At 32.3% G+C, this 13,079-nt stretch overlaps 1 protein-coding gene across 1 annotated transcript; it reads right to left on the reverse strand.

Annotated features, from left to right (window-relative positions):
• Positions 1-6,555: 6,555 nt before the first annotated feature.
• LOC132742453 (uncharacterized) lies at positions 6,556-11,315 on the reverse strand (the record flags this gene model as incomplete). Its single annotated transcript, XM_060730885.1, is given in 3 exon segments — positions 6,556-9,082; positions 10,226-10,421; positions 11,114-11,315. Coding segments are annotated over 3 exon segments (2,607 nt in total). The 3' UTR covers positions 6,556-6,719.
• Positions 11,316-13,079: the final 1,764 nt, after the last annotated feature.

Here is a 13,079-nt window from a genome sequence, read left to right on the forward strand (position 1 = left end):
CTATCCCAAAATGAAATTAGTATGAATTAACTTTCATACAAAACCAATTATCCATCACTGAACTTGCAGACCAGTTCAATCACCTATAACAAAAGAACAATAGACAGACATGAAACCCACAGTGGATTTGGCCTTGCCTTCAAGAAAAATTACCGTAAACACTATAAAATAGTACTTGATTATTTATACCTTATCTCTTCCGACTTCCCTTCGCGGTGTGCACGTCGCTCGGAAGGCATATAGGTCACACCAGATGGGTGACCTAGTTAGGTCACTTAGCTGGTGTGACATAACCAACGGCGAAGGGTGTGGCCCTAAAGACAGCTGCTGCTCCCGGAAGAGGTGCCTTTCCTCCATTGTCAATCATTGTTCAAGAAGCGAGGAATTGGGTCCTAGAGAAGGTCTACGACGAACGACAGCATGAAAAGACCTCCGTCGCAGCTCTACGATCGACGACGTTGCAGGCGAATTAAGTCCTCCGTTGCAGGCTCTACGACCAGCAATCGTAATAGAGGCCGATAGTCTGGGACATATGGGAAACCGGCGCCTAGTATAAATAAAACCAAAAACAACAAAAAAATACCTTATCTACTTATTTGTTAACATATAAGTAGATAACGTATAACTCAAGTTGACTGTAATTTATTTTAAAGGCCGGACCAAATCCATGCCACTATTCGGATAAGGACTTTAATTATTATATATAACATTCGAGTTGAAAGCTAAACATTGTCGAATAATTGTCAAACTGAACATTAAGTCCTCAGAGTCATGCTAATTTTATTGAAATTAATAAAAAATGTGTTCAAAAGTAAAATATCGTGAAGTGAACAAAGGATACTGTAATTTTCACATCGCAAAACGGCATTTAAAATCCACGTTAATTATAAAAAAATGGGTCAAAGACAGAAAAGGCCGAGTTGCATTTGTACACCAAATATCATGAGGATGTGATGTTACAAAAAAAATTTACCATTGACCCATTAATGTCGAAAATTTAATTCAGTGGGTAAACAAGAAGTGGATTAGCTACACACCTAAAATCGAATCCCACGGTATGGGACCATGTGTCAATGCTGTATGCAAAATATCAAGAGGCTGTAATTAGTAGTTTTTGAGAAAAATGTTACGAAAATTTCCTACAATTGACCATTAATGTGAACAGGAAGTGGATGACCAACAAACCTGAAATCAAATCCCTCGGTATGGGACCATGTGTCAATGCTGCATGCCAAATATCAAGAGGCTGTGATAAGTAGTTGCTGAGAAAACTGTTACGAAAATTTCCTACCATTGACCATTAATGTTGAAAACTTTTACTAATTTAACTAAGTGGGTAAACAGGAAGTGGATGAGCGACAGACCTGAAATCAAATCCCACGGTATGGGACTATGTGTCCATATGCTGTATGCCAAATATCAAGAGGCTGTGATAAGTAGTTGCTGAGAAAACTGTTACGAAAATTTCCTACCATTGACCATTAATGTCGAAAAATCTAACTAATTTAACTAAGTGGATAAACAGGAATTAGTGGATGAGCGACAGACCTGAAATTAAATTAATTCCACGGTATGGGACCATGTGTCTATGCTGTATGCCAAATATCAAGAGGCTGTGATAAGTAGTTGCTGAGAAAACTGTTACGAAAATATTTTCCCCGCCCTACTAGCTGCCCACCCGCCGCCCGACATTCACCATAATATAACCCGGATTTGCACCAGTGCAACCCGGCCAAAAATGTGAAAAATAGTCCTTACTGTCTGCATTAGACACGCAATAGAACAATGGTGATAAAAATCGAAAATCAATCAAATAAAAAGTAAATTATTGTTTGAATCTTGAATCATTTACTTTTTTTTTCAAAATCATTTACAAGTTTGATTTTCTTGAATATTTTGGCTCATCCGGAGGCATGAAGCTTTGTATTAATATGATAATGTAGAAACATTTAAAACGTAAAGTTTTCAAAATTGGGACAAACTGGCTTGTTCAAGATTTCAAGATTTATTCAATACTGTCATGGTTCATAAAATACAAAATTGTGAATGTGCAACAACCCGAACACAGAAAATTTTACACAAAACAGGAGAATGAGTGACAAATTGTACCAATAAATTAAAATAGGACTATATTCTTAATAATAACCTAAATTTATGATCAATTTACTATAGGAGACTAATGACACAACTTTGCATTATGCAATTATTGAATACCTAAATAAGAAAAATCATGTACTAATTCTAAGTTCTCATTATTGAATGAAATTGAGGTACATCTTCTATACGATTCCTGTCCCTAAAAATATTACAACCTTTGTATTTTCAGACATTACAGTACAATATTCAAGCACAGCATTTAAATGCAGTCTGAAGCTCAGTATATTACAGTATCTTCAGAATAATGGAGCAGAAAGAGTCTAAAAAATACCTCTAAATCTTCAATACTTGATAAGCTTTCCGCATTACCTGCAAGTGTTACATAACTGTTCAATAAAAATAATTGGTAATCTTTACATCTATTATATTGCGTTAACTTGCTAACGATTGCTCTCTGCAAAAGGAGATTATCCGCGAAATCGCAGATTTTCACCACATTAAGTTTATTGAAAATGGCATTTAAATTTAGTGATAAGCCGACACTTGAAGATTTGTAAGTAATAAATAAATTACATTGTCATTAAAATTAAATAAATGATTAAGAATCCGGATTCAAATCAGTATAATTTACAATTGCATTCACAGGTAATAGAACGATTCGGCCCCAATAAGACTCGCCCTACTTTAGAGACGATTCGACCCACCTGGGATGAACGATAACGTATGTCCCAGGACCCACCTAATATTGAATATTATTTTTTTAATTCATTTGGATTGAAAAAAGATATGTATGGTTTATTTATTTCTTATCTATTTCTTGACATATACACAGACACTTGGGGTTTGGAGCTCAAAACGCCTTTAAAATCCAAATAAAATGCATATTTGTCAATCCCAGCACATGTACTGATCATATATATCAAAAAAACTTAATATAAGCCGTTTTGAAAAAAAAATCATATTTCAACATCTATAATAATACACAAGATAAAAATGTTCGCCGGAAAAAATCCGCACCCCTACCATCATAATCACCATGTATTTTAATCCATTTCCAATATTTTCACATAATCCTTTGGTCCATCGACACAGAAAATATAATTCTTCACGATGATGGTCAATTTTAAACTTCAACGGTAATATAAACAACGCAACAGCCGAAATAAACATCAATATTCTCGCCGTTTTTTTTTCAACGACAGAAACTTCCGATAAATTCAATGGACCAGACGGCTATGAACGAAGCTATCCGATTATGTGGCCCCAGCTTTGCCGTGTGCAAAATGCGCAGCGCTTTTAAGTTTGGGAACCACATAAGCGGATAGCTTCGTTCATAGCCGTCTGGTCCATTGAATCTATCGAAAGTTTTTGTCGTTGAAAAAAAACGGAGAGAATATTGATGTTTATTTCGGCTGTTGCGTTGTTTATATTACCGTTGAAGTTTAAAATTGACCATCATCGTGAAGAATTATATCTTCTGTGTCGATGGACCAAAGGATTATGTGAAAATATTGGAAATGGATTAAAATACATGGTGATTATGACGGTAGGGGTGCGGATTTTTTCCAGCTAACATTTTTATCTTGTGTATTATTATAGATGTTGAAATATGATTTTTTTTCAAAACGGCATATGTTAAGATTTTTTGATATATATGATCAGTACATGTGCTGCATACATGTGACATCCCGGCGGGATTTTAAAAAATCCCGATATTTCAACACTGATCCCGATTCCCGATATTACAGCTTGAATTCCCGATATTTAAAAAAAAATCAACATAAAAAAATCAAACACAGCACCTGTTACAGTAGTGTATCTAAAATGTAAACCGTCCCTCCAGGCATTGATTGTTATCTGTCCATATCCTAAATTATAGCGGATTAAATGTTGAGTCGCTAATTGACAGCAAGGTGACGTAATAAACAGTTCCAATACCCAAAGTTATTCTCACATGTTTAACTTATCACGTGTCGTGTGTCAGTCAATTGACCTCTTTTGTAATTTGGCAGTAGGTATTACACGCTACGTCATCAAAACTACCCTATAAATTTTCATGTATGAATTCGGCTCAACCTTTGATTTTCTTTGATTAGTGCCGCACTGATAAAGATAAAAGGTGAGCAGAATCATTTAAAGTGGATCATTCAAAACCTGTTTGAGATGTCTAATTAACCTATTTTTAGTGAGTGGGTAATTTTTTGTTTTGTTTAGGAATTACACAATCATCGAGGCAAAAATGTGGATTTAATTAACGGAACGATTCTTGCATTTCTTTTGAGTCTTCTACTTATGACTTATGTTACGTTATTTAACTGTCATAGTCTTATGTTCATGAGTAGTTGTTGCACGTTTTCAAATAGCTTGTGTTTAATTATTGAATGACTGAAAAGACATATAATTCTTCAAACTGAAAATAATGAAATGTGAAAGTGTGACTGTTTTAGAAATAGCCTGTATGACTACACTTAGAAATAGCCTGTATGACTACACTTATTTATTTATCTATTTATTTATTTTTTTGGTGAAATAAATTAATATTGATCAACAAAAAAATCATAAAAAGTATAATCATTTAATGATTTTGAGGGTAATATAGGTTCTTTGAACCAAATGTGCCAAACACGCATTGAAATTCGAGTCGATAAAAAAATCCAGTTTTGAGCCTCAAAATCCAGCTGAAAATCCAGATTTGGCCCATTTCATTTGTCACATGTATGGTGCTGGGATTGACAAATATGCATTTTATTTGGATTTTAAAGGCGTTTTGAGCTCCAAACCCCAAGCGTCTGTGGACATATATACCAAAACAAACATTAAATATGTTAAATCATATATGACATATGCTTATCATTTTTATTATTTTAAAGGATGTTTAAAATGATATATTGTAGTGGGTCGAATCATCACAAATGATTTGTCTTGAAAGTGGGCCGAGTTGTTACTGGGCGAATCATCAGTGGGGCAAAACGTTATCAATTCCTTTCACATGAACATCTCGAATATAGCTTTTAAATTTATGCAATTTCAATGAAAATTTACAGACTTGTGCATATTACACAGGTTTTCCGGTTTGAATTATATTTGGCTGAGTTATGGCCCTTGCTTAAAAGTGTTTTTATGTGTGTTCCCAGTAGCTACTTAGAAGCTACTCCTCAGAAACTACTGGTGCAATTTCATCCAAACTTTGATGGAATGATCAGTACCAAGTCTAGTTGTTCATAATATAAGCATTTTTCGGTTCAACGATTTTTGTCAGAGTTATGATTCAATGATTTTTATTTGGAGTACTCCTCTTATACCGCTAAAGCAATTTCAGTAAATATTTACAGGGTTGATCTGTACCTGAAGTAATTGTGCATTTTACACAGGTTTTCCGGTTGAATGATTTTTGGCTGTGTTATGGCCCTTGAATAAAAAACCGCATTTTGCCCTGTTTATGATTTTTGTGTCTCCTGCTACACAGTAGCTGCAACATGCTATTAGCATCATGAGGCGACACATGTGATCACCTTTGTTAATATATACATGTATATATGTATTACTTAAAGCTGCATGCCTCAAAATAAGCCAAAAAATTTCAAGAAAAATCAACTTTGAGAAAAAAAAGCTCAGATTGTAAGCAAAGTACAACTATTCACCATTGAATTATTATTGATTTAATTATAATGATTTGCATGTTATATTACCATATTTCTACTGCAGTTTTAACACTGTAAGGGCAATTTTTGCACATTTTGAACTTTTATTTGATAATTTACTTGGTTTGTACATGCTGTTTGCAATATGTAAATTACTTTCAGTTGACAATGTTATATTTCTTAATAAATTTTCAAAATTTTCATGGAATTTAGCGTGAACCAGGAGACTTTAAAGTTATCATTATAAGGTTTATTTAAGTCTTTGAATATTGTCATATAAAAAGCAAATATAACTTATTTTATGATATTTATTTTATTAAAATACAAATCTGTGGAAATCAAAAATCAAGTGTCATTTGAGATATGTACATACACTCAGTAGACATGTAAAATTGTTACACCAAAACAAACTATAGGATTTATAATTAAATATTAAATACTTTCATATGCAGCATTCAGTCCTCAACATATAATGTGCTGGAATCATTGATCCTGAAGGAGCAGGAAAAAATAACACAATGTAAAGTTCGGGGCAACTTCATTTACCACAGCACTTGACACCTGCTGTTGTGAAGTATAAAAATGTGAAAAAAGGGTGATCCCTTGGATGCAATGAAAAAACAAAATTACATAAAAATTTAAGACTGTCTTCATGAAAAGTGCAACATCTCTCACACCCTCTAGTAGATTTGTTTATCCAAAACAATTTTTGTTAGTTTATTATTTCTTATTTTCTTTGATTCTTATTTATCAGTGTTGTTTTCTCTCTTTCTTTTCCCTCGTTTTCTTCAATTCAGTTTGTGCTGTTTTTCTCTCCTTTTTCTCATTTTCTTTGACTCATTTCTATATGAGATGTTATTCATTCTTTTTTCTTCTCATTTTCTTCAATTCTTATCTGTTGTGTTATTCTCTTTTTTCTCAGTTTCTTTGGTTCTTATCCATTGTGATATTCACTTTTTTCATGTTTTCCTTGATTCTTATCTATCTGTGTTGTTTTCTTTTTTCTCGTTTTCTTCGATTCTTATTCCTCTTTACCTGTCCTGATGAAGAAGAAGCTGCCGAACTTGCTTGTTCTGCTCTATCTTCATGTGACTCGGTTTTCAGTTGCTTTATTCCTGTGTTCTCAGTATCGCTATCTTTGTCATCATTCTTAGAAGAAACTTGACTGTCATCTTCAAAATATTCATCGTTTTTTGCCCCCTCAATCTGCCACAGTTCATCTGATGGATTGATTAAAGTCTGTTGATGTTTAGAATAGCCTATTGAATCTGAGCTGGATGATATTGTTTGATCTTGTAAATTCATAACTTCCTGAAATGTCTTAGCAGTGGTTGTGTCTTCACCTGAACAGTCATGTTGGCTACCATCTTGTTGTAGGGTTGAGGTGTTTGAAATTTCAGTATCTGAATGATTCTTGGATTGATCTTGTTGAGGAATGTATTTTACTTCAGATTTTTCGATATTGTTAGGGACATCTTTTGCTATACCATTGTCCCTGCCTTTTACTTCCATTTTAGAAATATCACCAGCTATGCAATTATCAATGGTTTTATCTATATTGTCAGTAATTTCTTTTTCAACACCATCTTGATCATCTAAATCTGGATCTTTATTTACAGCAACATCTCCAGGTATACCATCAGCTATTTCATGTTCTTCTTTGTCAATGCGTTTATTTACTTTGTCTAAAGTGACTTTATTTTCAGCATCAATACCCTGATCTTTATTGGCAGCAGTATCTTTAGCTATACCTTCATCTGTATCTTGATCTATTTTGTCATAAATGTTTCTACCTGTACCATCAACAGCTACAGTTTGTGCAATATCTTCAGAAATTCCTTGATCTAAGTCAGTTTCAATTGTTGTACTGGCATCTTTGTCATCAGCAATTATTTCAACATGTTCTGCTTGATTTCCTTTTTCTTCTACCTCATATGTTTGATCATTAGTATCTAGCATTTCCTTGTGAACCGCTGTTTCCTGTCCATGCTTCAGGGGTAACTTAAGTTTCATTAAAAAAGTCTTATCTGCAGTATCTGTCAGTGTTTTCACGTCTTCATCTTTAATTGTCTTAACCTTGTCGGCCTGATCTATTGGCAAATTGCTGACAGCACTTTGAAATTGACTTTCAGTTTGATTATCTTTTATTCCATTTGGTAGCGGTGTGTTTTCAATGTTTGACGTGCTGTATGAATTTGATATATTTACATCATTCTTCACCTCTGACTGAAACATATTTTTTAATGCATTACTTGACTGTATACCTGCAGTGTCAGGACAACTACTGGATATGTTAGCAACGACTGTAGATGTATTACTTATTGTACTGATGCTGTGTTTAAGCTCTTGTTTTACCTTAGCTTCTCTTTGCTGATTTGAACACTCAGCATTATCATTAGCTTCAGGTACATGCTGTGAAAATGATTCATGATGACTCTTATTTACAGTTACAGCACCACAAGCATGACATGTTGTTAAAGTACTGTCAACAGCATCACTCTGAATATCTAAAGGATTGTTAGAAATGTTCTCAAATTTCTCTGGCATATCATATGAAAGCAAGTCACTGCTTGGTAGGTCTTGAGTAGATGATACACCTTCAGAATTGCCGTCCTCATCAAGAAACTTTGGAAGTCTTGATGAAGATAGGCTCACATTTGTTTGGCTGCCAAACTCAGAAACAAGAGGCCTAGGTCGTAGCCTGCGACATTTAGTGCAACACTGGCAATTCAATGATGGTCTGTCCGGATTTTGATTTATATAACCAACTATATGATCATATTTTGGCTCAAGGGCATCAATAAGAATTGCTTTGGCTTTGCTATGGTCTGTGAAATCATTTAAAGAGGCCATGATGCTGCTCCAGATAAGAGGTCGACTTTGATGCAAGCTATTACTCACAATTATATCTTCAAATATATCATCAGATATAATCTTTTCTTGCCAGAGAGTATCAGCAATGTCTCTAAGATCAACTGTGTTTTGCATTACACATATGGCACATACTGGTTTGTCTTTGTATTCACTGACAATTTCCTCAAGAGTTTGATTAACTTCAATAACAAGCTCTGGCTTGTCTTTCTCAACAACTTTAAGAAATTTTTCAATACTTGCGGGTCCACGTGACTTTATCTTTCGTATAAGGAGACGAACTTGATCTTTTGGGTTTGCTTTAGAAGTGATGTCTGTACACTCGTCTTCGCTGAGACAGTTGTTAGATACAAGGTCATCTTGAATATATGATGATGTAAACAAGATGTTTTGTGTAAACTTGCTGATATTTCTTTGTAAAGCCTCTGGAAGATGCACTAGTTTTGACACATCACTTGGTGATAGAGGCTTACCTGAAAAATGAGAAAAAGAAACACATAAAATATTAAATAAGAAGCCATAGCAATTTTGTTTTGATTCATTTTGCATAAATATTTTATATCATTACTGTACATGTATCCTACAAAAGTATGAATACATTGTGTTTTGCTCGCTTAAAAATAAATATGTTGTGATGACAAAATGAAGTGCAAACTTCCAAGCAAGAAAATATAACAAAAAAATAAAAATCTTTAGGATTTCTAGATTATTCTTAGTGCTTGATAGTGGAAAAAAACCAAGTCTGTTACAATATGTTTTAAAAGAAAGAGAGCATAGTTATAAGACCTAAAATAAAATTTAATTTGTTTCCCCATACCTACATGTACCTACCCAACAAATTTGCCCCTACCCAAAAGATTTTTCAGGTTCTTAGGGGATGAAAGTTTTTTGGGTTTTTTTCAGAGTACAATAGGTACAATCTAATCTGATATTTTAGACAGCTAGCATAGTGTATAAATTGTTGCGTATGTCAGTTGTGAATGTGGTAATCTATTTACATATACTATTACACTTAATAAATTAATTTTAATAGTTCCTTATACATATATGCAGATTATTTATCATTATGCACATATAAAAAAAAAAATTTTCCTACCTACCTACCCAACCTTAATTTTAATGGGTTGGGAAGGGGAAACAAGCATAATTTTATTTTTGGCATTTATAAAATACATAACAGAATAATATACACTTGTCTGAAAGTGGAACTGATGCCAATTTTGACCAAGTTTTCAAAGTTTCAAAAGCAACATGTGGAAAGAAAAATTCATAAATTTGGGCAGTATATATAAAATAATTATATATATAATTATTACTTAACAAACATTTCAATTTAGTAAAAGAGAGTGATTTTGTTAAATTTCATGACAGTATTTAACTTTCTTGGCTGAAAGTGGGGCAATTTAAAGTTTCAATATAAGCATGACTGAAAATAGAAGAAACTTTGAAAAATTGGCATTCTTTTTACATCCAAGACACAATTATGACATAGAGGTATTGGTTATTAACAAGTTTCAGGGCAATACCCTAAAGGCATTTTAATATATACATGTATTATAAAGGGTTTAGTGGTACAAACAACAAGTAACACAGAAAAATTTGGGAAAAAAACTCACCTTTTTGTTTGATGAATTTCATTTCCTGTGGTTTACGTGCTGCTTGTCTTTTGTTTTTCTTCATTGCCCTGTTAATTGTTCCAATTATGGAATGTTGTCCATTGATTAAAGTTTCTAATTGACTCTCAAAGCTTTCCATGCGCTGAGACAGAATGGATATCTCGTCAAACAATTGGATTTGATTCCTTATCATTTGCTGGAAATATTAATGTTTTTTTATTAAAAATATATAGATGATATTTATTATTGAACATTTGTTTGTTTGATATTAAGTTACACCCACACTGTAAAGGTCATGTGTTGACTTTCCAAGAAGACTCAAGCAGGGTAGAACCTCTGACCTTCTGATGACCTTCTGAAAGCTAGCTTTCTCAAATGAAAGAAATCACAGTCCCTAATGGAGTTCGAACCCACAGTGATGAGGGACTTAAGTGACCATAACCACTCAGTCAAAGAGTAACCTTTGAATAAGTATAGGCTCCATTCAAGTTGGATAGAATTATATATCTAGATATAAAACATAATATCGTTTTATTAAAAAAGTTCAATAGAAATTTAGCAATATTATAAAAGCTATGTGAAAATATTATGGGTATTCTGTGTATCACATACCCAAATAAGAATAATGTCACCTTATATATTGCTGTAGAATTATATTTTTACGTTGTGACTACTTAAACCATGTCAGATTTAAATTTCTAAATAGTCATTTGAAAGCTAGTAAATGAATGGTTATTTAAAAGTTGATAGAGTTATAAGAATCAGTATGCGGGTAAATACAGCACTTAATTGACTACCTAAAATTTAGTTTAAACTTTGAATATTTGTGTATAATGAACACAATAGTTAACCTTAGCAAATTTACATAACATGTTAATATTTTCTTACCGTGTCAAAGTTTTCATAAACCTCATGTTGTCTGCTTGAATTCTCCATCTTGATGTTTGAATTTTGGATTTTCCAGAAATCTATATTTAGAAGTTAACCTCAGTTTACACACAGGTCATGATAAAGGTTTAATTTATATGGGTGACATAACATTAAGGTGATAATTTAATATTGACTTTTTAAGTTGCTAAAGCATTTAATGGTACATGTACTTTCCTTTAAACAAACAAAGAACACAGGTGGTACATCTTGCACAATAAATTTAAATCAGGGTACCTCAGATTAAATGTACTACAATGTATGTATGTATACAAGTAAGATTATTGGGCAACACATAGAGCAGATAGTTCCTACATTACATAATAAAACACAAGTGCATGTAACTACGATACAGTTATATTTATGTTTGTTTGTTTTGTGTTGGATTTTAAATCACACGGATTTTTGTCTGGTTTAATATAAGCTGCTATGATTCTACCTACACAATTTATTTGTGTCACTTAAAACGAAGAACTAACTTTTATTTAATTACTCATAAACCATTTAATTTCAGAATAAAATTAAAACTGATACAGAAATTGCTCTCAGTTCATTTAAACTAACAAATATTTTAAAATATTTTACTTTAGAACAATGATATTAAAATTAAGCAAGTTAGAGTGATAAACAAAATATATTATATTATATTTATTCATATTCTTTGTTGTCCCAATATATATAGTGGGGGCATCTGTGTTGTTCAGACACATTTCTACTTCTTATTTGTAAAGTAAAACACATCAGAGAAAGGATATTGTAGTAATTAAAGAATACTCCTAGAAAACATAATTTTACACAGACACTTGGGGTTTGGAGCTCAAAACGCCTTTAAAATCCAAATAAAATGCATATTTGACAATACCAGCACATGTACTGATCATATACATGTATATCAAAAAAACCTAATATAAGCCCTTTTGAAAAAATTTCATATTTCAACATCTATAATAATACTATTATTATATCAAATTTCACTTTTTAAAGTAATTACTTTTGAAATAATCATCATGTCTAATATTAGAAGTGTTCTTTTGTCCAAGAATGAATTAATCCAGAAACAAATAACAAAGTTATGAAAATTAAAAGAAATTTAATTAATTTGAACTTTACAGTCAATGTCAATTAAAGGTCAAGGTCATATCAACATGTTTGATTTTTTGTTAAAAGTGACCCGGCTTATACCTGTTATATAAATTTCCTTGCTTCTTTTTCCTTTATTATTTGATTTTAAAACCCAAAGTTTATATTTTTAATAAAGTGCATGAATTACCCCAAATTTAATTAAATATTTGAATAATTTTTCGAGACACCCTTTTCTTTTAATTTAAAAAAAAATAATGATTTCATACCTTTTAAAAAATTTTTTAAATAATATCCTTTGAAAAACATTATAAATACTTTCCCCCTTTTTTGTTTTCATTCTCACTTAAAAAAAACTATTCTTAATCTCCCTTTTTTAATCTTTAATCCCCTGTTTTTTACTTTAAATTTTTCAGCCTTTTCAAAAGCGCTATGCACGTGCAACTAAAAATATAAAAATAGTATAGCATTTAGGGTTTCGACTGTTCAACACGCTGCCAAAACACCAACTCTCTCAATTTCTCACATTCACCTGCCTTATATATTGGCTCGGGACTGCTTGCGCCTCTGTCGTCTTCCATATCTTGTAAACGCTTGAAATATATTACTATCATTGAATCAAATACTGCTTACCTTTTCAATATGCGTTACTTTTGTATATAATTACATAACTCGGGAACCATCGCCAAAATGAATTATAATCTTACCTTTTCTACATTAAATAATATACCTGCAATGTTCTAAAGAACTCCAAAATGAAAAGTAAAAGGTAATTAATCATGCCAACATCATTAAACATGTGTTGATATAACTACAGGTACAAATTTATGAGAACTTTTCTTCTAGT

The sequence above is a fragment of the Ruditapes philippinarum genome, unplaced genomic scaffold (genome assembly GCF_026571515.1).
Source record: "Ruditapes philippinarum isolate M1 unplaced genomic scaffold, ASM2657151v2 ctg265_1_1_1_1, whole genome shotgun sequence".
Classification (NCBI taxonomy): Eukaryota; Metazoa; Mollusca; class Bivalvia; order Venerida; family Veneridae; genus Ruditapes; species Ruditapes philippinarum.